Source organism: Anser cygnoides, chromosome 23, assembly GCF_040182565.1.
Source record: "Anser cygnoides isolate HZ-2024a breed goose chromosome 23, Taihu_goose_T2T_genome, whole genome shotgun sequence".
NCBI classification, from domain to species: domain Eukaryota; kingdom Metazoa; phylum Chordata; class Aves; order Anseriformes; family Anatidae; genus Anser; species Anser cygnoides.
The window spans coordinates 2,237,015-2,263,054 of record NC_089895.1 but is presented as its reverse complement, the minus strand read 5'-3'; the positions used below and the strand labels follow the sequence as shown (position 1 = coordinate 2,263,054).

Genomic DNA, 26,040 nt, shown 5'->3' with positions numbered 1-26,040 from the left:
ACAGAGCAATCCTGGCCGGTGCTGGCTCCCCGGGGAGCGGGAGCCGTTCTCTCTCGCCGTGCAGAAGCTGCAGGCAAATATTTATTTCCACGGCACGGAAGGAGTTTATTTATTAAGCCCCGACTGACAACGGCAACCAAACGAATTTCTCCTAATGAGGCGCTCGCGGTCACCTTGGTGACGGCACCGCAGCACCCAGGCTGCGGACCGCGGCTGAACCAGGGCAAAACCCCCAGGACAACGGGGGGGACACGGCAGGGGCTGCGGCCACAGGGACCCAGCGCCATGCTGGGGAGACCCTGGCACCCCCCTGCTCTCATTAGCAGCCCAATTAGCCAAGCGAAGGCAGCTGATAAACCCGGAGCACGGCGGGCGGGCGCTTTTCCAGCACATGGCGGGTGCCACCAGCTCGGTTGGGGTGGGACCGTGGTGATAAAGTGGCTTTTGCCATCCTTTTCTCATGGCCTGCTGGAAGCTCGGTGGCTCCTTCCCCTCTGATCCCCCGGCTGTAATTCACGCACAAAGTCAGGAGGTGGATTTCTGTGTATTTTTGTTTGTTTGTTTGTTTTTTCCTACACAACTCACACCACACTGCGGACAGAGACCCCGAAACAGCGTACCCACGGCGGACAAATCAAGCGGGCTCTGATTTACCGGGACAACAACAACGGAGAACACGATGGTGCCGAGGAGCCCCCGGCGGAGCTGGGGACCCCGACGAGGTGACACGGAGCAGGGACGCTCGGGGACCCCCCCGGATGGACACAGACGGACACCGGGAACCTGCTGCAACACAGCGAGGCTGCTGCACACCGAGCGGGGAAAGGCAAGGCGCCGAAGGATGCTCGCCCGCTGAAGCCTTGGTGCCCTGGCGTGGACCGTCCTGGAGCATCCTCCAGCACCGAGAGGCTCTTCGTGGGATGCTGGAGAAGCGAGGGCAGTGGTGAGAGCAGCACCGGCCCCTTTCGGCCCCTCTCCCCAAAAAGAGGATGCAGGGAGGGCTGTGCCAACGCCCTGAGCGCCCGGCCCAAACCCGGCGCTGGCTCCAGCAGCCCCCGTGTTGGAGCAGAAGCTCGTTTTGCCAGTGGCTGCGGGTGAGCAGAGCACTGAGGCGGCCTCCAGGAGAGATTCTGGGTCTTTGGGGAGAAGCAGGAGGTCGGGAAGCCAGCAAGCGGTGAGGCGGGCAGGGCTTGGGATGCTGTGCCCGGGGATAAACCCTGCTGGGGAAGTCCTGGGGAGCAGAGGTGGGGTAGTGGGCAGGGAAAGGCAGGGAACAAGAGGTAGGTTTTGCTCGCGAGCTACAGCACGCCGCAAACCAGGCTGTTTGGCACCAAACAGCCAAGTGGCAGCTCTCCCTGATGCTTTTTTGGAGCAAGAATCGGACTGGAGCTGGGACTCGTTGCTTTGGGACTGGCAACAACCCCAGTGCTAACAGAGCCGTGAAGATCCCCATCTCCACCAGCTCCGGTCAGAAAAAGCAAAAGGTTTCCTGCAAAGCCCCTCCTGGCTCCCGGCATTCTGCTGGGGAGCCGAGAGGAGGCTTTCCCCCCCGGGGAGGTTTAAAAGAGAAGATGCTTTGTCTCAAAGGGAACAGCCTTGCCAATATTTCCACATTTTCCCGCTGTTTTCCAACACTCTCCAGCTGCAGTTTTCATCTCTTCCTCTCACACTCCCCTTCCTACCCATCCCTGCTCAGCGGAGGAGCCAAAACCTGCGTGCCCGTCATTCAGCTGCGTTTCCTTCGGTTTTTCCAAGCCCCCCCCAGACGAAACCAGTGCAGCTGAAACAGAACCAGGGCCTTTCTCCAGCAGAAAGCTAAAGAAAATAAATAAATAAATAAAAAATACTGCCTGGAAGCTGTACTGAAGTCGGGAACGCCACTGACTTCTAGTAACAAGCGAGCTTTGGGCTGAAAAACGTTCTCACAGCAGCAGGGAAGAAAAGGAGTGGAGACGGGGGGGTGTCGCTCACAGCTGGGGAGGGCAGAGCCCCCCAGGAGGGCGCAGCAGGCTCCTGCGTGGAAAGGAGGATGGGACGTTTTGGCCTTTTGGCAGGGAATTACGTTTCCTTTCGCTGTTTTCACGCAGGGTGTTTCTGCTCGGCGCTGGGTGCCCAGGGGGGCCGCGCTCTGCGCCTTCAGCTCCTCAGGCACAGCGTCGGCTGCTCCCTTGAGGGCAGGTCCCCGTCCCGCTGCCCAAGCCTCTCTTCTTGTCCTCCCCCCGGCTCCTTACACGCTGCTGGGGTTGTAGCACAGCAGGTTGAACTCCAGGTTCTCCTCCCAGTGCCTGAGCAAGACAAAGAGCTGCTGGGCCGCCGCCTTCACCGCGGCCAGGCTGCAGCCCTGCGGGAAGCGCTGCTCCTGCAGCCACAGGCTGGCCTTGGCCGCCACCAGCTCCCACTCGACGAAGTAGGACGCCGAGCTGTGCTCCAGCCAGGCCAGCGCCACGGCCGTGGCCCACAGCATCCCCTCGGGCTCCGTCTGCCGCCGCAGCTCGATGTCGGCCAGCAGCGCCTGGACCTCGGGGCCGTGCTGCTCCGGGGAGGAGAAGCGGCGGATGGTGATGGCCGGCGGGGAGAGCTCGCTCTCGGCTCGCAGGGCTTTGGAGATGGTCTCCACGGCGCTCCCCGAGAAGTGGCGGGGGCGGCCGGCCGCGTCCTCGGTGGGGCTGCCGGCTCCGCGCGTGCCGTCGGGGACCAGGAGCCGCCCGTCGTGCCCGAGGTTTGCGTGCTCCCCGCCGGGCACGGCCTTCCTGGCGCTGCTGGAGCTCGAGGGGCTGAGCGCCAGGCGGTGGCAGGAGAAAGGCGACGTGCGCTTCAGCTTCTCCATGGGGATGCCGAGCGCCTCGCAGAAGGCCGAGTTCAGGAGGAAGGCACCGCAGGCCAGCTGCAGAGACGCCTGCAAGGAGCGGTGGGCACACAGAGATCTGAGATACTAACCTCTGCTGGGGAATTCGGGGAGAAAGCGTGCACAGATGGAGCAGCTCCTGTCTCTGTTGGCCAGCAAGAGCCCGCCGGGACGAGCCGGGGGTCCCCGGCCCCCCGCAGCACCCGCACAGCCACGGCCGGAGCCGGGAGCTGCTCACCAGAGGAAGGTAGTCGATGCTCTCGCTGTCACCCTCCGAGCTGGCTTCGCTCGTTCTGCCCGGAGATTTGCTCATGAAACCTTTGGCAGCTCGAGTCAGCAGCCTGGTTTTGTGGAGGGTCAGCCTGCGGGAGGACAGGGGGGTGGCCGTCACCTGCCTGTGTCCCCCCCCCCCCCGCGCCCACCTCCCCTCCATCGAACTGTCCCCATCCCCAGCCACCAGCACCACGTTCGCTGCTCGTCCCTCTGCTTGGGTCCGTGCTGGACCCGCGGGACCTGCAGGTCTGCTGGCAGCAGAGAGAGGTGGAGCTGGACCCTACCTCGCGGCAAAGAGGCTCTCGATGGGTTTTGGGGAATGTGCAGAAGAGGCAGCCAGGCTCTGGAACGGCGCTGGGAAGAAACATAAAGGCAGGAGTCAGGCGAGTGCAGCAGGAGAGCAAATGTCAGAGCTCAGGGAGCAACATCCACAACTTTGGGGTGCAGGGTGCCTCGCTGGGCTGCTGAAGCTCCACCGAAACCCTGCTTCTCCCCTTGCCTGCATACATTATGGGACAACGAAATCCCCGTGCATCTTAAAAAAGAGCGTGGGAAGGTCTGTACGAAATGCCCCCCAGGGCTCTGTGCCTTGCACCTCTGGAGAGAGCCAGGCCTTGCGCTCACAAGCCTAACTGTAGGCAATAAGGTTTAAAAAAAAAGAATACTCAGCAGAAAATTGGGTGAGGAGCCCGAATCACTGACTCGATTTCCAGTGATTACATTTGAGCAGCCCGGAGCCATTTCCCTGCAAGCTCCCATGCCCCGGCCTGACTCTGGAGAGTGGCTCTCAGGAGCGCTGCGGCCACGGGGAGCAGTGAGGCCCGGCCTGAATCAGCTCCAGGTTTTTAGCCGGGGCCACCCCGACCTTTGGGCACCCACACCTCGGGAAAAGGCGCGAGCACCTTCCCCTACCTTCTGGGGGACGGCAGCCGGAGGACAGCGGGGTGCTGCAGGGCGACGGCCCGGCCTCATCCGCATCTGCAAGGGATTTACGGCGTCAGCATCACCCGCCCAAAATCACCAACCCCTTTTGCCCACCTCCACCCCGCTGCTGGGGCAGAAGGAGGCCACCACGGGCTGCCTGCCGGGCACCGACGCTGCCTTCGCCTTCACCTGCCTCGGGTGCCAGCACCCCTCACCTCCCCGTCACGCTAAGCCCCTGAATGCGGAGGCAATTTTAATTCAGCTGCAGCCCTGGCAATGCCTGACGCGGTCCCAGCCCAGCTTGTCTTCATTAGCAGAGGATTTGGTGACAGGCAAGTGCCTCGCATCCCCTCGCCTCTAATTACGCCCCGCTTCATCCCTCGTGCTCTCTGCGCCGCGGCTGCCAATTAACTCCCAAGCACGGGCAGCAGGCGCTGCCTGCGGCTGAGGAGTTTCAGGGTAAATTGCAGCTTTTGCCTTGTTTAAGGAGACGGATTCCGGGCAGATGCATGATTAATTGTCCAGAGCAAATGCCAGGGCTTTTTGGGGGGGGTCCTGCATGTGACGGCAGCAGGCTATGGTGTCGGAAATGCCATCTCCAAGGCTTGGAGGATGGATTTCATGCCTGGCAGCCATGGGAAGCAGCACCTCCTCCAAGCACCGTATTAAAAGAAGAAGGCAGAAGAAAAAAGACCAGAGAAAATACCCCTTAAATAAATAAATAAATGAACACCTTAATGGACTACACCACGAAGAGGAAGGAGACAAAAAAGCCAAGGAGCCTTACCCGTGCCATGAAATCCATCATCCCCGTCCTGGCCGCAGGGTGACAGGGGACGTGCTGGGGAAAAGCCACGGTGCCTCCTGTGTCCCGAGCTGAGGCTCCTCGGGCTGCCTTGCCTGGCCGCTTGCCCTTGGCGCGAGAGAAGGGAATTGCCAGCGTGAGCGAGGGACTTGGAACCACAAAACCCACGGACTGGCGAGCTCGGCCACCTCTGGGCACCCCGAGCTGAGGCTGGACCCTCTGCCTGCAGCCCTGCATTACCCGCGCGGGTGTAGGCGACGCAGGGGGGCAGGTAGGTGCTGGTGCTCAGGTCCACCGGCACGAACGCCGTGTACTTGCTGATGACGTTGCAGGCCTTGCTGGTGTGGACGGCGTTGAGCTGGTACCGCCGGCCTGACCCTGCCGTGGGAGAGATGCCCGGATTCAGCACCCGTGCCCTGGACCCAGCTCCCTGACCCACCTCGGCGCCTGGGCTCCGAGCCCAGCAGCGAGGGCATCCCTCCGAGCGATGCCTCGTGCTGCTTCTCCTCTGCTTTTACACGCGCAGATATTATTTCACGGAGCAGAAGCTTGAGGAGATGCACGGCGTGCAGCTCAGGGCGGTGACACCTGGCTGCTGCTGGACCCTCCGAGTTTGATGCCACCCCCTAGCACTAAGTGCTCAAAAACCACCGCCAGCCCACGCGTGGAGGAGAGGAGCCGGAGCAGGGAGCGTGCCGACGTGCAGCAGGAGTGGGAGAAAAGGACACAGCAGGTGTAGGGGCAGCTACGCGAGGCACGCAAGATCTCCCGTCACCGCCTCGTGTAAACTTGAGAGCCAGGCGAAGCGTCAGCGAGCCACCCGGACGCAGGGCGTTAATTTCCGGGCATTAATTACCGTGCTCGATTTCACACTCCCTCTCTGCAAGCTGCTCCAAGTCCCGGATGACAGACTTGGCTGCCAGGTGGTGGAAGGTCTCGCTCCACAGGTCCTCGTCGCCCTCCTCCTGGCTGCCCCGCTCTCGGAGGAGCGGGCGGATGTCGAAGGCGACCTCCCACTGCACGGGCTCGCTGCCCCGCAGCCCCTTCACCACCGCCTTGCAGGTGGCACGGGGCGAGCACGGGGAGCCCCGGGCGGCGCCGAAATCCCAGTCCTGGGGCTCCCAGTCGGAGGAGGTCTCCGTCTCGAACGTGAAGGACGGATGCTGGGTGCCTTCTGCAGAGAGGGGGACAACCACAGTGTTAACCACGTTGGCTGGAACCCAATTCCCCTCTGTCCCTGATAAACCGCAATTAACCCTTCCTAATTTTCAGCACAGCTTTCTGATGGGCAACACCACGCCACCAAAAATTCGTTGCGGGCGGCCGGGCCCCCTCTGCCCCCTTACCCGGCTCCCCGGGGCTTCGGCTGTCGGATGAGGACCGCAGGCTGCCGCTGGCATCCAGCTGCCCCAAGCCCCGTCCAGCAGCAGCCTCGGGCGCTGGCGGGGATTCGGGGCGCTGGCAGGAGGACACGCAGCTCCCGGGCAGCAGGGACGGCCGGCGGGCACCCGCACCGTGGATCCTGGTGGTGGAGGAGCGCAGGCTGGCGGCGAAGGGCTGGGAAATGCAAACACGGCAAGCTTTGCCCACTGGGACGCATCCGCAGAGCATCCCCGAGGCGCCCGAAGCCCCAGGGCCTCTTTCCCCAGACGTGCGGGAGGTGAAATAGGGGTTTCAGCCCTCCAGGCATTTTAATGACTTTGCTCGGGAGCCAAAGGAAAGAAGAGAGGCAGAAAGATCAAGCACCAGTTGCTTGGTAACGGAAGGGGGGGGGGAAACAAGGGATGGGGAGACGGGATTTTATTTTTAACGAGGCCGTTTCTCCACTTTCAGGAGACACGCATCTCCCCCTGTGGCATCTGCAGCGCCAGATCTCGTGCGGATGGCAGGCAGGAACCCAGCCTCCAGCACCACTGAGCTTGTGATGAGCCCACGGGCAAAAACGGGAGGCAGGCAGCTGGGGAGGGGGCAACCCGAAGCGGGAGAGGCTCACCTAGAGAGGAGGGAGATGCCTACAAGCCAAGAAGCCCCTTCCCGTTCAAAACCTGGGCTCTCCTCCCAGGCAGGGCGAGGAGCCGGGGCTTTGAGCTGCCGGCCGCCAGCCCTGACCTTTCCATCCCAGCACGGTGTGCGTGGGGATGAGCCGAAGGCTCGCCTTCACAGCCCCAAAAATGTCAAGCCCTGGCAGCCGGCCTTGGAGCCGGGAGAGTTGCTGGGAGCCCTCGGAGCCCTCGGGGCGGCGAAACCAGGCTGCAGGTAATTAGGAGCAGGGCGCACGCTGTTAAGCACTGACTGCCCTCCGGTCCTTTCTACCTCTCATGCACGGGCCAGGTGCTTTGCTGGGCCTTGGCAAGGTGAGGGAGGTTGAGGGCATCCCCCAAAACACCAGCGCTTGCCTTCCCTGAGGTGCTTTTCAGCTAGAGGGTAGAGGCTTCGTTCCTCTCCACGGAGCAGGGACCCTTCACCCCCTTCATCCCCTTCGTTCCCCAGCCTTGCCTGCAGACCCCCTGCGCCCCAGCGGCAGCTGAAGCCGAGTGGAAGCCCAGCCATCCCTCTCCGTGTTTCCATGGGAACAAAAGTGTGGCAGCAGCAGCTGCTGCACATCCTCCCGGCCCTGATTTCGGAGCTGAGCACTGCGGCGATGCTGAGGAGGGGAGAGGACCCGGCCCCAGCCTTCCACAGAGCAGCCTGAAGTTGTCCCCGGGGCTGCCGCCTTTCACCCGCTGCTGGATGCAGACGTGTCCAGGTCTCAGCCCAAAGCTCTGTAGGGGCTGAGGCTTCCAGGGGAAGCAGGTGAATCTGCTTTGGGACCAACCCTGGGACCCTGCAGGGCACGGATGCGCCCCAGGCAGAGTTTGCGTCGCGTGGCCAAAGTACAGATGGGCAGGGAGAAGCTTGGGGGTGAGCCGAACAGCAAAGCAAAGGAGGAAGAGGAGAGGCATTCGGCAAACAGAAGCAAGGAGCAGGATCCCGTCCTCATTTCCTCCGTGCTTGGGGCACACCTCGGCACAAAGTGCACCCGTCAGGGCTGGCGTCACCTGGGCTCCTTCCCTTCCGCACCCGAGACGTCCCCGGTGCTGCAGGCTGGCCCCAGCCACACGCGGAGCCTCTCCGGGGGCACCCACCTGGAAATCCACCGGGCACGGCTCGGGGCTGAGCTGCTGCAGGTCCTGCAGGTGGGCTTTGCGCAGGGGATTCCTCAGCAGGGCGCTGCCCGGATCGCTGGCCGTGGGCTCCTTCCGGAGGGGCTCGTGGTTGGCCACCTGGTTGGCACTGTACGCCCGTCTCCTGGAGGACGTCTTGGCATCCGTTCCTGCACGGAGGGAGAGAGGATGGGCTCCGGTCCCCCTGGGGACCAGGGGGACACACTCGGCCCTGCTCGGTCAGAAGGGAGGCGACAAAACCACAGAAGGAAACGAGAGCACTCAGTCCCCTGGGGGATGCCAGGGGAGCAGGCTGGGAGGTTTTGTCTGAGAGATCTTCAGCCAGAAAAAAAAAAAAAAACAACAAAAACCTGTCTGCATTTACCCAAATCTCCTTGGAGAAGACAAAGGGTTCACTAATGAAATTTCATTAGCGCAGACATTTTCCTGTCAGAGCGAGAGTAGGATTTCATTTGGAAATGCATGGTTTCTCATTATTTTTGACAAGGTTGAGAGGATGCACAGCACAGCTCTTCTCTGATTACAAGCAAAGAACACCCCACGAGTAGCGGAGGTTTCCCTTGCAGCACGGAAATGCAGCCCCGACCAGGGCTTCGGGGCCATTTTTCCCCTTCTCTTCCCCTTGAACTCCAACTCTGGGGCTTGCTGCAATAAGCAGCTGTTTCGCGTGGCCTGGCTGGGCTACCGACCTGCTCCAGCCTCCTTCCCTGCACACCGTAGGCAGCTCGGACAGCTTGTAAATAATTACATGTGGCCAAATCTGGAGCTGCTCTGAAAACCTCTGGGGAAGCCAGATCTCCAGGGCTTCCCTCGATTTCCTGACACGTTTGGGTAAAACATCCAAACCGAACAGACTCGCTCGAGCCTCGGGAGATCCGTCACTGCTCCTGCAAACCCCCCTGGCGCTTTGCAGAGGTACAGCTGGGAAGGCTTAGCTGTCAGGGAAGGAAATTGGCAGAGCAGAGAGGAAAGCTGGTTAGGGAGACGGGGGCATCACCCCCACGTTTGCACAGCGGGAAACCTGACCGGTGTCCGTGTCCGATTCTCCGCCGGGATCCCTGCCCACCGCCAGCTGATCCGGGGTACGCTCGGCCGGGCAGCACCCCTCCGGGTAGCTCCAGCTCTCCGTGCTGGCTCCATCTTCCTGGGAGTGCAAGAAAACTGAGCTGCTCGACTCCTGGGAGCGCATCATGCTGTACCGCCGCCTCTTGTCCTGGGGAGAGCGGAGAAGCAGGTCCCAGGGCTGCAGCCCTCGGATGGGTTCGCACCCCGGTGCCCTTTTCGCCCCTTTCCACCCCCTTGGCCACCCGTCGGGCTCCCCAGTGGCTCGCCTGCTGCTTCCCTTCCCACCCGGTGAGCCACGAGCAGTCACGGCCGCAGGTTTGCAGGGGGGGAAAAAGAAAAAGGAAAACAAAAAAAAAGCCCCCGGGTTGTGGGCAGACTCACCGATCGGGGGGTGGAGAGGTACAGCGAGGTGTCGCAAACGACGCCGTAGCCAACCAGGCGGTCACCGGGGAAGAGGCAGCTGGTGCTCACCGGGGAGACCAAGACCTCGGTGCTTTCGGGAAAGACCCACTCCACGGACACGTCGCTCAGGACCGGCGCCATCGCCTTCTTCAGCGACCTGATCATCTGGGGAAGTAGAGAAGAGCAGGCACATGGAAAGCCAGGGTTGTGCGTGCCGTGGCGGTGCCTGGTCCTGCTGCTGACCCTCCCGTGCTTCCGCAGAGCACCCCGAAAGGCGCGGGGGTCTCCGACAGCCCCTGGCCAGCCCCATGCCCTGACCCAGGAGAGAGCCCAAACCTGTGAACATCTCACGGGCAGACCCAGCAGGGAGCCCACGGGCATTTTCCTGCACACCAGCAGGGGTTAGCACCAGCTTTCCAGGCAGAGCATCTTAACCATTCCCTGGTGTCCCCACTGCTTGTTCACAGGCTCAGGGAGATGCACCAGGCTGTGGTTTATACAGCTATTAACTGATGCCTCAGACTGCTGAAGGCACCAAGCTGCACAGCCCGCAAAGCTCTTTATTAATAGCTCTATTAAAAACAAACAACAAAAAACAATGGCAAAAAAACCCTCTCTTCACTGTTTTTGTTTTTAATTTACATCAGAAATGCTGATGCTGGTCTGTGTGCTACAGGTTCCTGCAGAAGGGGTGGGCTGCTGAGGCCCTTTTGAGATGAAGAACGCAGGAGGCAGCTTTTTAAAGATATTTAGGAGCTTAAGACCCGATTCCCTTGGGGTTTGGTCACTCGGCAGATGACACCGTGCTTTTACCAGGGGACAGAGCCCGTTAAGGGCCGTTCTTACGGCACATCTGAGTCACCGGCCCTGGTCTTCACAGGGAGAGTGGAAATGAAGCTCCCTCGTTTGCTTTAAAGCTGGCTTAATAGGCAAAGCCATCGCCGCGTGTTCCCCTCCCTCCAACCCCAGGTACTTCTTGCCTGAGCAGCGCGAGGGCCGAGCCTGACTTCAAAACTAATTGGCTGCTTTGATGCCGGCTCTCCTGCCCTTGCCTGTGCCTGCGACAGCAGCTACCTTTGAAGCCGGAGCTGCCGTATTGAGGCTATCGCCTCTCCCCTTCCCCGCGCGGGGTAAACAGGCTCCCACTCCCTCCGACAGCCGGAGATGAGGCTGCTCTTTCATCCCCTCCCGCTCACCCACCTGCCGCCGAGTGGGAGTCGCGCAGGCAGCACCGGGAGAGGGAGCGGGACCGGCTGCTGAGCCGCTGCCTCCCCCTCGCTGCGCGCACGGCAGTGTCGGAGAGCGATGAGGTGGCCCTGGGGGGCACGCTGCTGGCCCTGGGGGACATGCTGCTGGCCCTGGGGGACACGCTGCTGGCCGTGGGGGGCTTGCTGCTGGCCCTGCCCTCCCCATCTCCCCGCAGCAGGGAGGGCGGCCGTACCTTGGGCTGCAGCCGCTCGCCCTCGGCCAGGAACTCAGCGGTGCCCCTGGACACGGCGGCCAGCCCCTGCACCAGCCTCCTGCAGGCGTTGGGCCCGATGCCGAAGCTGTAGCACCTGCAGGAGGACAGAGAGCGTCAGGCACATCGAGAGGTTCCCAGTTTCCCTGCTGGCCTCTCTGCCCGAGCAGGGCTCCAAGGTTTTTTCGGCTGCGACCCTCATTTGCAGGATCCCCCCCCCCTCTCCCTGCCTTCTCCCTGAGTGCGAGCAAGCTGCCCAGTCAGCTCCTCTCCCTGCTGAGCGCCTGTGGTCAGCAGCATTAAAGACCTGGCAATTATCTCTGCTCGCAATTAAACTAAACGTTTTCTCAAGGAAAGGGGAACCAGCCGGGCAGGGTGGCTGCCCTTGCTCCCCACTCAGCGAGTCGGGGTTGGCTTTCAGGCAAAATCCCGCGGGGAGGCAGCGGGATGCGGGGGGCGCGGGGGCAGCCCGGGGGCTCGGGACAGGCAGGGCGCAGCGTACGGCCCGGGCTGGGGGCAGCGCGGGGAGGAAAACACCTTCGGCAGCAACCTGCGTCTGCAGCAGGGGCTTTTCTTCTGGAGGTTTTAATCTCCAGATGGCTGCAGGTCTTACGGAGATTCGCACCCTCTTACACGGGGCTCTGATCTCCTTCGGAGGCCGGGCACGACTCAGCCACGCGCTGTGCGGTGCCCTGCGGGGCCACCCAAGCCCCAGCTCCAGCACTGGCTGTGCCCAGCTCGCTGGCACACCTCCAGGAGCGAGGGGTGGGTAGTCCTGTACCCCTGACAATCCCTCCATATAGGAAAAAAAATAGGACAGAGCCGCTTCCCTGATCAGCCCTGAGCTCTGAGGGACGGGAGAGGAGTAAGGCTTTTCTTGCATTTTTCTCATGTTTCATCTCCCTTAAGGAGACAGAGGAGAAACCAGACCGTCAGGGCTGGGGAACAGGCTAGGAGCAAATTTGCTGCTTCTCCCACCGCTCTTTTTCAGCCTATTCAATTCTGTGCAGCCCCATCCTGGAAGCAGCTGGGTCTGGACCCAGATGTGCTTTAAAAAAAAAAAAAAAAAAGCGGCAAGGAAGATTGTTCGTGTGTCAATCTCTCCTAGCAGGAAGCATCCGACAAGAGCCTGTGAAGTCGTCAGCCCAATTATCCCGCTTTTGATTGTTTAAAAAGCATCTGAACTTCTGGGATCTGTTCCAAACCCTTTGAGGTTCTCCCGTGGCTCGCAGCAGCCCGCTCTCCTGCCTCTATTTCTGACGCAGGGATATCTGTGCGACGGAGACCCGCGGCCCCCTGGGCTCGAGTAGCAGCCCACCCTGCTCACACCAGGCTTTTTGCCCGCGGGGCGGCGAGCGCCGTACCTGGTGGAGGAGGAGTGGTTCCTCAGCAGCTCGAGGACCTTCCCGGTGTCGCCCACGGCCCCGTCCGTCAGCAGGAAGAGCAGCCGGGGGTGGCCCCTGGGGATCGGCTGCCGCACGACCCACTTCAGAGGCGACAAGATGTTGGTGCCGCCCATGTCAGCCCGGATCCTCCTGATGCTCTCGCAGGCGACGGCCAGGCTCTCCTGCGAAAGGAGCAGCGGAGGCAGCAGCCTCGAGAGGCCAGCGCCCCCCAGCACCTCGCCCAGCCCGTCACCCACCTCGCAGTAGCTCCTGCTGGCGGGGAACAGCGTCTTGAAAGTGGAGCCAAAGCCAACGATGTTGAAGAGGCACGCGGGCATCAGGCTCTTGAGGAGGACCAACAGGGCGTCCTGGGGGGGTGAGCAAAAGCAGAGGGGTCAGGCACACCACGGCTCTATCCACCCTGCCTTCGCCCACGCCCTTCTCCCACCTGCATTTGATGCAAAGACAGCTCCTTGCACGTGATTCCCTGCACTGAGGAAGCACCGCATGCTAGTCTGCTGTTTTGCGAGCTCCTTAATGATCTTTGGGTCCAAAGCAGCAAGGGGAAGGGGGAGCTTTTGAAGAGCGGAGCAAAATCTATTTATTTATTTTTTTTAACTGGTGGAAGCCGTGCTTGCGGTGCAGCACTGCAGCACCGAGCTGGTGGATGAGAAGCGGGGTGTGAAACGGAGAGCCGCGACGCAACGCATCGCCGTGCCCGAACCCGCAGGAGCAAACAAACAGCCCAAAGCTACACAAAAGGAAAAGCCTCCCCCAGCCCCAACTCTCTCGTAGCTGGCACCGATTGAAATAACAGGGAAGGGCTGCTTCAAGCACTTCTCTTCGCCAGAAGCTGTTACCTAACTTGCCTAGTCCTGGGCTTTTATGTAAGGGGCCACCAGCGCGGTCTCAGAGGTGCGTGGTGGCTGTGGACGGAGCACCGCTGCCAGGCAGCTCCCCCGGGAGCTTTGCAGGGCAGCTCCGGCACTCAGCGCTGCAGAAGAGGGAGGACAATCCAAAAGCAAAGTGCTGGCAGCGCTGGGAGCGCCTCTGCGCTCGCTGTTTATGTGCTGATCGAGGCAGACTTCTGCCGAGGGCAGCAGAAACCCTCGAGCCAGCCCTAGGAGAGGAGCTGCCAAGGTCACGCAGGCGAGGGCGGCCTCCTCTCGGCCACGGGGTCCGGGCTGGCCCCGCGGAGACGCAGCCACGCGGCAGAGCCGCGAGGTAACGTACGTGAGCGGGGCTGCTGCCCTTTAGCAGGCTCCCGAGGACTTTACACCAAGCTGTTAGCTCAAACCTACGAGGATGTATTTATATCGCCGCTTCCCGGCAGGCTCCGGGGGTGCTGGCTCCTGCAAATCTCAGCGCTGACATCCCCGCCTTGGAACTCGTTGCAAGGATTAAAAAAAAAAATAAAAATATATAAAAACACACAAAAATAAACAACAACAAAAAAAGCAGATTTCCAAATATTTCTGTTGAAGCACTTCCCAAAGTGGGCTACCAAAGCCTGCCTTCTGTTTGAGCGAGCAGAAGGATTTATTGCTTCTTGTGGTAAATATTGATCCTGATCCCATTGCACTCGGTATCAATACCGGCGCTCAATACGGAGAGATGTTTGCCTCCGGAGAAGTCAATTCCCAGTTACTTTGCCAGCCTGGCCGGTGCCAACGCATGCACCACCTCTTCTCCCCCTGATAAGAGCCCGGTCCCGCTGCCCCACACGGAAGGGGACGCCCTGAACCTCCCACCCCCGTCATTTCGGCTGACCTGGACGGGGGCTCTGTCCCCGCAGTGTCTCCAAATCGCCCGGGGACGGACCAGAGGCCCGCACGCAGGCCACGCAGCGAGCCAGAAAGCAGAAGCCTGGCCCGGAGCAGAGACACCTCCTGATTCCCAGGCTCTGAAACGTGGTGAAGGAAAAAGGGGGGGGGGACCCCATGCGGCACCAGCAAAGCCACCGCGGAGATAACACCGGGACAGGGCACAGCCAGGGCTTCCCAGAGGACCCCCCGCAGCCCCCCTCGGGCTCCCCACCGCCTGCGATGGCACCGCACGCTCCTTTTTGCTCCTTTTTGCCATCCTCGGCAAGTTCCCATGGAAACGAGAGGCGGATGGGGAGGGAGATGGCTTCGAGATGCTCCCCGCCACCCGCCTCCGGCTGCGGGCAGAGCTGCTGCCGGAGGTGGGGACGCGGTGGCGCTGGGGACACATTTTTTGGGGGGGGGCACTTTCATACCCCAAATCCAGCAGTCGCCCGTGTTAGGGACGGGGGTGAGCGGGACACCCCTGGCTGCAATCGGAGCCCCAAGGGGAAGCCTGCCCCTGCACCTGCTCAGGAGGGTGCAATGTTTTAAGGTATCGGGGCTCAGCTGGCCCCGAAAATCAAGGGGAACTTCCCAAAGAGAGCTTTTGCCAGAGCTGCTCCCCGAGACGTGCCAGCTGGCGGACACTGGCGGACACCAGCCTGCCCCCGAAGCGCGTTAAGGGCTAAGGATAATGAAACAGCCACCGGTGTAGGAACCTCTCTAGATCCCATGAGCAGTGGCCCAGAGCTGAGCCGGGTCCCAGAAGTGGGAGATGGCTGCCGGGATGGCCCTGCAGCCGCTGGACAAGGCGCGGTGCCCCCGTTCCCCTCCATGGGATTCAGCCCAGCGCAACCACCCAGCGGCCACGGGGAGACTGCTGTTGGCTGGCTCTGGGCAAGGGAATCCGGTGTGGCGGCTCTGGGGGAAATTCAGGCCCCCAGAACACCATGGCAAAGCCTTTCTGTGGCCCCTTTTTTACCCAGAGCGCTCAGCACACCGCTCACAACCCTCCACCAGGCTGCAGGAGATAAGCGGTGTTTGAGAGAGGGGTGCCTCGTGCTCTAACAACTTCTCCAGGTGCGCTGCCCATCAGCGACACGTCTCCTAAGACCAGCGCAAAGCCCCGAAGCATCCTTTGCTCTTCTCCAGAGGTTTCCCACTGGGGCAGCGGCCAGGCCCCGGGCACGGGCAGAGATGGAGAAGGGTCACAGGAGATGGGAAAGCAGCAAGAGAGAGAGGGAAATATATTTTTGTTTGGTGCACGGACGGGAAGGAGAGGAGCAGGGGCAGCAAGCGTCACTGCAGGTACCTAACGAGCAGCACGGTCACGATGACGAAAGCCACGGCGTATAATTACCCCCCATCCCCTCTTAATGAAGGCTCATCAGCATTGACAACCCTCGCTGACATCGCACAGGCGCCTCCCGTCCCGCGCGGTACCTTGACGCGGTCGATGCTCACGCCGCCCATGCTCCTACTGCGGTCGACCAGGAAGATAAACTCGCCGGGGGCTTTGCGGAGGTCCGCCTGGGCCGTCCGCAGGTCCGGGCAGAAGTTCAGCATGACGACGGGGTGGTGGGGGATGTCCTTGTTCAGGCGCTTCCTGATGATCTCGGTCTGCAGGGAAGAAGGAGAGGGAAGGCAGCGGGGGCAGCATCCTGCCGCCCCGTTCCACCTGGAGGGGGTTCACAGCGTGCCTACAGACGGAGATGCTCGTTCTGGCCCCGGTGATGAAAACACCTCGCCAAAATGATTCTTAAATCGTCATTATTTCCCTCGGGTAACACAGTTCGTTAGCACCACTTGGCGTGACACGAGGCGCAGAGCTACCCAAGGCTTTGTGCACGGCCACTCGATGACAAAGCGCAGGACGCGGCGCTCAGCACGCCGCGCTGGCCGCTTCGCTTCCTTCCTGCCACCTCTGCCCTGCCGCTGCTCCTGCCCGTTCCCTCCACCGCTTCCCTTTGTAGGAGCCGAAGCGCTTCAGAGAGCCCAACCCGTCACTCAGGACAGAATTTCAATAGGAGCCCACACGACGCACATCTCTGCGCCGCGCACAGCTCTGATGGCTTTCTGCATTGTGTCTGCTTTTATTTCAAGGATCAATCTCCATTGGAGACGTGATAAAATTAAACCAGGACAAACCCTCTCGAGCTGGTTCTGCCACCCGCCGTGGTTTCCAGGTGGCTCCGTCGCGCCCCACCTGCTCCCCCGGCTCCACAGGGCTACAGGAGGCCGTGCAGCGAGCTGCCCCGGCCCCGCAGGCTTTTCCTTGCCTTTTTTTTTTTGCCTTTTTCCTTGCTTTCGGAGCCTGCCGGTTCTGATTTCACGAGAAGAAACCAGACCCCAAAGGGCTGGTTTTCTCCTGCATTTCCCTCTCGAGCTTCGGGAAATAAATGAACCTGCCACCGGGAGCTGGAAGGGTGTGCTCCGTTCCCCTTTTCCTGCGCTCAACATTATTTTCGTCAGGATCTTTCCCAGCATGGATGTCCATCCGATTTCAGACTGGGAACCCTGCCCAGGCGTGGAGCTGTGCCCCTGGGCCCAACTGCAGTGCTCCCCGGGATGCTCCTGGGGGATCCAGGACACAAAATCCCCGTGTGACGGGGACTAACCAGATCCTGCCGGCCGAGAGCGATGCCCGCGTGCGCTCCTCCCCACCATCCTGCCAGCTGATGGGCACCCAAGGCTTCTGCATAGCTACCCGAGGGATGGAAACAAACGACCCTTTACTGCCGAAATTTCTGGGCTAACTCGCTGAAGGCAAGAGGTGCCGGGTGGCACCCGCTGAGTAGCGTTGGTTCTCACCCGAAATCTACCCCGAGGCGTTTAGGGAGGAAGGCTTCTTTCCAGGAGGGGGGAGCCTGGGGCACAGAGGGGGGCTTCCTGCGGGGAAACGTCTCTGGAATGATCCCCCCCAAAAACCAATTTGACATGCTAAAGGCACAGAAATAATTAGGGAGCCATCCGAGCCCGAGCGTGGGAGTTTCGTTTCGTTCCACCTGCCGCACAGCCGAGGCAATTAGAGGAGACGCCCGCCGTGCGGAGCGAGCGCCGTCCTCATCCCTGCGCCGCACTGCGAGAGGAAGCCCAGGGGAAGGGAGCAGGGCAGCCGGGCGATGCATCTCTCGGGGAAACGAGCGCTGGGGGAGACCCCCACCCCGTAAACTCGGACGGTTCCCCCGGTCCCCTCCTCTCCGCTCGGCCCCGGCACACCGGTGCAGCAGCTCGGGGTGCGGAGCTGTCACTCAGCGCGTCAGAGCTGCCAGGAGAGGAGGCAGAAATCCCAGAGCAGACATTTCTCCATTTGCTCGTCAACAGAACAAAGAGAAGTTTCTGCTACCTTTGTCTCCAGTTGAGCTCATTATTCCAAGCCCGATCGCTTCTATCTTTCTGACAGCCATCCAGAAAGGGTAAACATTTACCGAGCAATTAAAAGAATATTTTATTCTATGTCACTGCAATAATACCCTTAATGCTATAATAATGCACCTACCTAATTACGCTGTGCTAGAATAGCACTAATTACACACACAATAACCATCTCAGAGCTTCTTCCACACTCGGTTTATCAGAAGCAACGCAGAATTTTCCCCTCTTCCTCCACACCAACCCCTCTCCGAGGGAGGATGCTGCAGTTATTGGACCGGCGTGATGCAAGCAAGCAAAGCAAGCGTTTTCTTGCGCAGCTCCAGTGCCAAGGAAAGCCCGGGCTGAGGCTCGGCAGCTCGTGCCTCTCACCTTTTTCTCGGCGCTGGGGTCCTTCTTGGTGCCTTTAATGAAATCGTTCTTCCCCTTCAGGTGTCGTTCGTACTCCGCGGGTGTCATATCGCCTTCTTCCATTAAGACGTGAGGCATGTGGGGCTCTGGAAATGCAGAACCACTTGAGCCAAACGTCAGCTTGGCAAGAAACACAGACACCCCCAACTGCAAAGATACAGGGGCAGCCCCGAGAGGGTCCGGGATTATCTCACGGAGAGCCCCTGGCCCCGACACCAGCGCTACGGGACAGGGCTCTAGGAAGGGGCTGCGGCAGCGGAGGGAAAGCAGAGCCCACCTACCGCTGGGGTGGATCAGGATCTCCACGGGCCTGTCAAAGGTGTGCTTGTCGGCCAGCGTGATGACGATGCTCCTCGCCGAGCGAGCCGAGGGGTCGGCGTCCGCGCGGATCTTGTGCGTGGGGCTCTCGACGCCTGCCCGGGGGAACCGCGGGGCGGTTGGGGAGGACCAGAGGACCCCACGCCAGGAGGGAGATGACGAGGGTAGGCATTGCCCAGAGGCGACGAGAGCCCCGCAGCACGCCCTACCTGCCAGCAAGCACGGCCCCCGGATCTCCAGGTGGAAGCTGAACTCGTATCCGGAGGGGTTGGTGGCCTCGCTCTCCAGCAGTTGGGCCAGGCAGAAGCTGCTGCCCTGCTCCGGGCTCCCCGATCCGCAGCAGGGCTTGGCTCTGCGGGTGAGACGAGCCCCGGTTAATGCCGGGCACGCGTGCTGCGTCCCCAGGGACTGCACGTCTGCAGCCCCTCTGCTCCGGGGTGTTGCCTCCCGTTCCCCCCCTGCTCCCCAGTCCCATTCCCTGGCTTCGTACGTCCGGAGCTGGTGGCCAGGAAGGGTGCTGGTGCTCTCCGAGCTGGGCTGCGGGACCCTGGGGACACACACGGCTGGCAGGAGGACCCTCACGGCCCCGCTGGGCAGCGTCTGCAGCTCCGAGGAGGTGCTGATGAAGACGGAGATGCTTTCCAGGGGAGGAATTGTGCCCAGGCTAGCCACAAATGCAATTCTCTCCAAGTCCTCGTCCATCACAATCCTTCCTGCAGAGATGGCCCCGCCACGAGACACGGTGTCAGCCACAGAAACTGCTCCTCCGCAGGCCTCCGCCACCACCCCAGCCCTGGGCCGCACTCTCAAAGCAACCTCTGCTGCAGAGATTCCTCTAGAGAGCCCAACCCCCGGCCCTTTGCATCGCCCTTTTGGCTGTCCAGCAGCAACAGCGCTTTCCAAGAGGGATGGGGCCGTCCCTTTTGGCAGACACCATAAGGACGCGAGACCCAGAGCCTCATCTTTTCAACGCTTCTTCATCTTTCCTTCCCCATGCTCCCCCAAAACCCTCTCACCGCTCCTGTCGTGAGCTCGTCCATCGGGGTGGCCGCAGCTGTCGAAATAGGCGGCGTCAATCTTGGCCTTGTCCTTGATCTGCACGGTGATGGCGCGCCGGCACACCGCCGCCTCGAACCCGACCACGGTTGTGTGCTCATCCAGGGGGAAGACAAAGAGCCCTGCCGGCCAGCGGGGTTTTAGCCCCGCAAGCCCTCACCCAGACCCACCGCAGGGGGCTCGGCTTCCCCCCGCCCTGCGCTCCCCACGTGGGTTTTCCCCGGCGGCAGCGGTGGCAGAGGGGCGTGCTGCTGCCACCTCCACCTCAGCGGGTGGAGAAATGGGGCTCGTGAGAGCCTCAAGGAGTTCAGCAGGGGAAGGAAGGAACAGAGGAACAACCCCGGGCACCAGGACGGGCTGGGAAATGGGCTGGCCGAAAAGGACCTGGGGATCCCGGTGGGCACCAAGGTGAGCCAGCAGCGCGCCCTTGCTGCTACGAACGCGCCCCTTAGACCCGCGCAACCTCGCGTTCACAACCCCCGAGGACTCGACCAAGGGGAGGCAGCCCCCGAAGCAGCGTGCTCCCAAACCCAGTGCGGAAACTTGCCTTCACACGGCTGCGCCTCCGGGTTGCGGTAGGTGAGTGAGGCCGTCATCCCGCAGGCGTAGCCGCTGACGCACGAGGTCACCTCGGAGGCGGCGAGCGGCAGCGGGCGCCGGGTGCTGCGGTTGATCAGCCCCGGCATCTTCCCCGGCGGTCACGGGGCGCCCGGTGGCGAGCTGGGGGACGCAAGGAGGAGCCCCGGGGGACCCGCACGTCCCCGCCACCTCCTGGAGTCTTTGGCGGCCCTTCTGTGCCCGCTGCTTTCCTTGCTTGCTCCTTGCAGCAGTCTTGCTAGTGGTCCCCGGGGTACTCGCGGCCCTGTGGGCAGGACAGAGGGCAGGAGAGATCCCCGTGGGACAGGACCCGGGGTGACGGCCCTGCTGGCAGAGGTGGGGATGGAGGTGAGACCCCGTAAGACAGCGATGGGGGATGCAGGGCCAGGCAGCAGCAGGACATCGTGGCGGCGAGCGGCACGCCTCGCCAGCCCCCAGCTACGGCTGGAGCGGGGGCACAAGGGGTTAGCTGCGGCCTTCCAGGCTCTCCTCATCCCCCAAGGGACACGTTCCCCTCGGGGAAGGCTCTGCCCTCCCCATCCCCTGCACAGGGCGACCCATCCTGGCTTAGCAGAGACATTCGGATGCACAGCGGCCACTCCTGCCAAGCCCGTTTTGGCCCCCTCCCAGCAGCTTTCCTCGGTGCCAGCTCCTCTCCCCAAGGGCCGGGGTGCCAGCTCCGGCCCCAGGTGACCCGGAGCCCTGCCCCAAAACTGCTCCAAAGGATGGGGAGGGCTCCAGGGAGCTCTGGCTTGCCCTGCTGAGCCCCTTTCCCTGCCCCAGGACAGGGCTGGAGGAACCGACACCATCGAGTGACTGCAGCACAGAGCAGGGAGAGGAGGGAGCGGGCATGGGGACCCCCAGGGCACCCCCTGCGCCCCCCAGGAGCCCACCCCAAGCTCCCAGCTGGCAGCACCCTCGCTCCCCAGCAAGGGAGCAGCCCGTGAGGAGCAGCCCCGCATCATCCCAGCCTCGGACGCTGCTCGCTGCGGCATCACAGCCGCTGGCCCGGCCTCAGCAGGACAGATCGGCGCGGCCGCCCTGCGCTCGCTGCATCAGCAAAGCCAGCCGTGCCCGTAATCCTGCCCGCCAGGGGAGCAGCAGCGCAGGGCTTTGGACGTCAGTCGTCACTCGGCCGGCCACGCTCAGGCCCCGGCAGGCTTTATTTTCCCCTTGCTTTGCAAATGATCTTTCCTTGGCCGCAGGGGAGGGAGCTGTGCTGGTAATGAGCTGGGAGCTCAGCCCGGCCGAATTCGGTGCGCCACGCACGGGGCCGGCGCTGCTGCTGCTGCTGCGCCGACGTCGGAGGACGGCCGCTGTGACGCGCGGAGAGAGCGGGGCTCTGCTGCACAGCGCGGGTGTGATCGCCACGGGCAGGCCGGGAGCTGGATTTTAAGCTCGGGTAAAGGGCAATTATGTGCCTGGAAGCAGGGCGTGAAGCCCGGAGAGCTCCTCAGGGCTGCTCGGGTGCTATCTGTGCCCCTAAGCGCTTTGGTGCCCCCAAAAAACCTGGCTCTGGAGCAGGTGTACTAAAGGCAGAGGCAGAAAAATGCTCTTCTAAGGTGTGTTTTCACGCATTGAGGAGAGAAGAAAACCATGACTGCTGCATGCAGGTAGCCCAGCCCCCAAAAAGAGCGCCGGGGTCCCGGCAGTGCCACCACCCAGAAAGGGACCACGGGGTCCCCAGCACCCAGAGCAGACCTGGAGCTGCCTGCGGCTGCTGGGATAAAACCCACAGCACGACCTCGCCTGGGCACTGGTGTCCAAAAGGTGACTGAGGGTGAGGAGGGAGGGGGGAGAGGTGAGAACGCAGCCACTTGTGCCGGCGTCTGCTCGGGAAGCCGAGCACAGGCCAGCTGTCCCCTCGGGGATCTCGCTCTCGCCCCATCCTCGGTGTCGGTCTCCTAAACAGGCAGAAAACGTCCCCTTGGCCCCAGCTGGCCAGAAAGCCCTCTGCCATTTGGCGACAAGCTGTGCTTTCATTCCTTGCCACAACAAACCCCCGACTTTTCCTCCTTCTTGCTTCCCCCCCGCCCCACCCCACATTATCTGCCGGGGAGAAGGAACCCTCCTGGTAATTCCCCGCAGACATCTCACGCCGGTACCACAGCCCCACGGGGACCTGCGAGCCTCGGTGCCGAGCTCTCAGCCCGTGCCTCTCCCAAAAGGGGATTTTGGAAGCAGGGGTTTGGGAGCAGGGTTTTGGGAGCAGCTCCGCTCGCACCCCGGCAACGTCACCACCAGGTCCCACCGAAATCCATCCCGCTCGGAGGGTGCCTGTTGTTGTGCAACTGGGTGAAAAAAAAGAAAAAAACAGATATTCCTTCGGCTTCATTTGTATCAATCAACACTGACATCCAGTGGCTCGCCAGGCGGGGTACAGTCGGCGTGCTTTGCGGAGACGTGCACGGGAGCGCCTGTTGCACCGCAGCCCGGCCCCAGCGCTGCGGTGTGGGAACCCCGGCAGCATCTCGGGAAGGTTCCCGGCAGCCACACTGGGAAAGCAACACCCCACCTGCCTGCAGAGCCAAAATGACCAAACCCCTGCACTTCCAGAGCTTTTTGGGATCTGAACAGCAGTGGTATCAGGCTCAGGGCCGAAGCTTGAGGGAGGACCACGATTGCTTCCAGGATGCACCCCAAGAACGCGAGCGGTGCTGTCCGTGCCGGAGCCTTTCCCAGCTCCGGGCATCGCCCTGCCCTCTCCAGCCTCAAAACACGAGTGCTTGACTCCCTGCCTGCCCTGAAAAAAACAGCAAAACTGCTGCTGCTGCCCCATCCTGCACCTTCGCTCCCAGCTGGAGCGGATTTCTGCCCCCTTGGAGAGGCTGGTCTGGCCCCAAAGGGCACCCCAAGGTTGTCTTCACATCCCCAGGGACGGATTTCAGGGGGTGCGGACTGTCCCCCTAGCAGGGGCTGTGCCGTAGGTCTTGCCCCAGGTCCTGGGGCTGGATTTGGGTTCCTGGAGCTGTCACTCGCACCCCTGCTCTGGGAGCACCTCCAAAAGCAGGGGCTGTTACCCCTCCAGCCAGCAGGGGCAAGGGGGAGGGCGGCGGGGCATATTTTGGGTGTTACCATCGCACCTCACCTGCGAGCAAACTTTTCAAGCCCCCCTTGCTCCTTCTGACGAAGCCGGCCGAGTCAGAGGGGAGCCACGGGGACAGGCTGCCAGCGCCGGGCAGGGGATGCAGACATGGCCAAGGAGCAGCCCTGCTCCATCCTCTTCCTCGTCCCAGCACAGAGCTGCCCGGCCGAGCACGCACACCAGCCCCTGGTGCTGCAAGCCTTCACGTGGGGGGAGCAGAGGGCCCCCCCAAGCCACCGAGGTCACTGGGATGGGCTCGGTCCCCTCTTCCCCCAAAGCAGCGTGTCATCTCCCCCCTCCTGCCCAGGAGGGGATAAGACTGTCACCCCCAGCACTGCAGCACCACCATCCAGCCCCCTTCCCTCGCCCCCTGCCTGCAGCGAGAGGACAGCCCCATCGACGGGGGGGCATCATTTTGGGGAGCCATGGGAGGGGGGGGACACGGTCAGGGGCTCCCCAACCAGCTGAGAAAGGGACGACATAGGGAAGCAGCAGCTTTGCCAAGTGTGGGCTTGTCGCCTGCAGAAAAATATTGTGACAGGGATCTGTCGACAGAGCGGCTTTGTGCCGGGGTTGTGCACCGCCTGGCGAAGCAGCAGCCCGCACCCCCGCCCCAAACCAACCCCCCCACAGCCAGCCCGGCCTGCCAAAAAGGTGCAGGAGCAAGTGGAGAGCATCGTCTCCTTTCTTTTCCTTACCTTTCCTTGGGAGAGGGGGTGGGTGGGTGGCTGGGGGGGCTGGAGCAACTTCCCCCCCCCTCCTGCAAGCTCCTGCAGCTGGGCTGGGGGGGCCGGGAAGGCGGCCGGAGGGCTCTCGGAGGTGGCCGGCACTGCTTCAGCCCTGCTTTTGTCTCTGAAAGGCACGGAGAGAGACAGGAGATGAGGAGGGAGAGCGAGCACGGGAGGGAGAGACGGCGCGCCAGGGCTCGGGGTGGGGGGAGCCGCACAGCGGCCACCTCAGCGGCCCCCCCCCAAAAAAATAACCCTGACCCTCTCCCTCCCTGCCACCCACTGGGGCTCGGTGGGGTGCGGATGGGGACGGGGCTTACCCAGACGGACACACACGTGCGAGCACGCTGAGGCTCGTTCCCGGCTCGCCGGCTGCCCCCGGTGCGCGGCCGGGTGGACGCAGCCTTGGCGGAGCCCTGTGGGTGCCCATGGTTAGCTGGAGCCATTTGTGTCTGTCGGGGAAGGTAACCATGACAATCGCCCTCCACGCACACCGCCTCCCTCCCGCAGCCCCCTCCTGCTCCCGGGGGGCATGGGGAAGGGATGAAGGACGAGCACGGAGCCCACCAGGAAGGGAAACGGCACCTTGCTCGTCTGCTTCCCTTATGGGGGAAATCAAAGCCCCCCAGCCCAGCCTGCAGCCCCAGCACGGGGCTCCTCTCCCCCTGCTCGCTGCCGTGGGGCACGCGGGACACCCGTGGGGCCGCCCTACAAGCGAGGATGTTCCAGCAGGATGTGCTCGTGCCGGACACCAGCGCCACACGGGGCGGCTGGTGCTTAAAAACAGGGAAAATGGTCAAGGGGAAACCGAGGCACTGGGGACGCACCTCTGCTGGGGATGGGGCTGCACGGCTCCCCAAGGAGGGGACATGCAGCAGGGATGAGGTTTGCCAGCACAAATCCTTCTTGTAGGATGGCTGACCAGACCGACAGCGTCCCTAACGAACCACCTCGGCCACCAACTCTACAAGCAGACCCCAGCCGAGTCTTCTCCCTTCCCCGGAGGCTGACTTCAGCCCCGAAGCTGGAGAATTTACTGTTCTGATCAGACAAATAAATCAGCCGCAGAGCAGCCCACGTAGCCGGCTGCCGGCTCAATGTTTGCTTACTATGGCTTTTGTCTCTGCCAGAGAAAAGAACATATGTTGGGAAAAATCCCCAGATTCATACCAACAAACGTAGCTGAGGCAGGTTTATTTACCTTGCTGGGCGAGCTGTGCGACCCACCCGAGGGCCTCTCACGCACCGGGAGCACAGCACAGGTTCCCCAGCCCCTCCGCTCGGTGTCCAGAGGAGGCTTCGGTGACACGGAGACGCTGCAGGGCACCTGCGTAGACAGGGACGAGAGGGACTTCCCCGGATTTATCTGGAAGGAAAAAATCACAGAGGGCTGTGCGAAGGGCCAGGCCTTGTGTCGCTAATGTGCCAACATTGGAAAAGTCAGACTCACGCTACAACCTTGGTTTTCTGCCTTGCACCCCCGTTTCAGGGGCAGGAAGAGCTGTAGTTCCCCTGCAAATGTCACAGCCCCTGCTCTGCCCCAAGCCTCGGTTCCCAAAGGGACTCAGAACCCCAACTCTGCACCTCCCTGCCTGTGGGGAAAAACCTTCCAGTCACGGCCTAGGGAGGCTCAGCAGCTCCAGGACAAAATAAACGACCCCCAAGCTGTAAAAACTTGCATCGTCAGCAGCTCCAGCAGCTGCTCCCCAGGACCCGGGAGAAGGGCTCGCCTGCCTGAGGGACCCCACCTCACGCAGCAGGGCAGGTCCCGGCCCCGGCCCCATATCGTGGCATAGCGCCGGGCCCTACAAAACGCAGCAGGGCAGGGCTGGCTGCCGGTGCCATGCCATGGGGCTGGTCCCCGCACCATGCAGTGAGGCAGGCCCTGACCCCAGCCCCACACCACGGAGGGGACCAGGACCCTTCCTACACAGGCGGCTCGGGCTGACCCCAGCCCCACATCACAAAAGGGGCCAGGACTGAGCCCATACAGGGAGGCTCAGGCTGACCCCAGCCCCACACAGGGGTTAGGACTGAGCCCATACAGGAGGCTCGGGCTGACCCCAGCCCCACACAGGGGTTAGGACCCAGCCCATACAGGAGGCTCAGACTGACTCCAGCCCCACACCGCACCACAGGGGGGACCAGGACCCTTCCTACACAGGCGGCTCGGGCTGACCCCAGCCCCACATCACAAAAGGGGCCAGGACTGAGCCCACACAGGGAGGCTCGGGCTGACCCCAGCCCCACACAGGGGTTAGGACTGAGCCCACACAGGGAGGCTCGGGCTGACCCCAGCCCCATGCAGGGGCCAGGACTGAGCCCATACAGGAGGCTCAGGCTGAC

At 62.2% G+C, this 26,040-nt stretch overlaps 1 protein-coding gene across 4 annotated transcripts; it reads right to left on the bottom strand.

Annotated features, from left to right (window-relative positions):
• Positions 1–590: 590 nt before the first annotated feature.
• VWA5B1 (von Willebrand factor A domain containing 5B1) lies at positions 591–25,779 on the bottom strand. 4 transcript variants are annotated; one of them, XM_048067634.2, is made up of 25 exons: positions 25,145–25,779; positions 24,896–25,060; positions 24,015–24,146; positions 23,665–23,818; positions 19,832–20,146; positions 19,245–19,406; positions 18,719–18,941; positions 18,438–18,580; positions 18,192–18,323; positions 17,872–17,996; positions 15,571–15,747; positions 12,580–12,690; positions 12,302–12,504; positions 10,920–11,034; positions 9,458–9,643; positions 9,038–9,224; positions 7,973–8,160; positions 6,194–6,404; positions 5,704–6,021; positions 5,088–5,225; positions 4,830–4,955; positions 4,031–4,096; positions 3,403–3,472; positions 3,084–3,207; positions 591–2,896 (listed from the first exon to the last, which is right to left on the bottom strand). In XM_048067634.2, the coding sequence occupies exons 5-25, from the start codon at positions 19,968–19,970 to the stop codon at positions 2,228–2,230; spliced, it is 3,813 nt and encodes a 1,270-aa protein (XP_047923591.2). In that variant the 5' UTR covers positions 19,971–20,146; positions 23,665–23,818; positions 24,015–24,146; positions 24,896–25,060; positions 25,145–25,779; the 3' UTR covers positions 591–2,227. The 4 variants fall into 4 exon arrangements, with proteins under 4 accessions (XP_047923591.2, XP_047923589.2, XP_047923590.2 ...); XM_048067632.2 differs by having other exon boundaries at positions 24,896–25,779; XM_048067633.2 differs by lacking the exon at positions 24,015–24,146 and having other exon boundaries at positions 24,896–25,779.
• Positions 25,780–26,040: the final 261 nt, after the last annotated feature.

Excerpts from the sequence above, each read along its gene's own strand:
- VWA5B1 (XM_048067632.2), bottom strand. The coding sequence starts at position 19,970 with ATGCCGGGGCTGATCAACCGCAGCACCCGGCGCCCGCTGCCGCTCGCC. Across the intron at positions 17,997-18,191 it reads GATCCTGATCCACCCCAGCG|AGCCCCACATGCCTCACGTC; the intron begins GTAGGTGGGCTC and ends CTGCATTTCCAG. Across the intron at positions 9,225-9,457 it reads ACCTCTCCACCCCCCGATCG|GACAAGAGGCGGCGGTACAG; the intron begins GTGAGTCTGCCC and ends CGCTCTCCCCAG.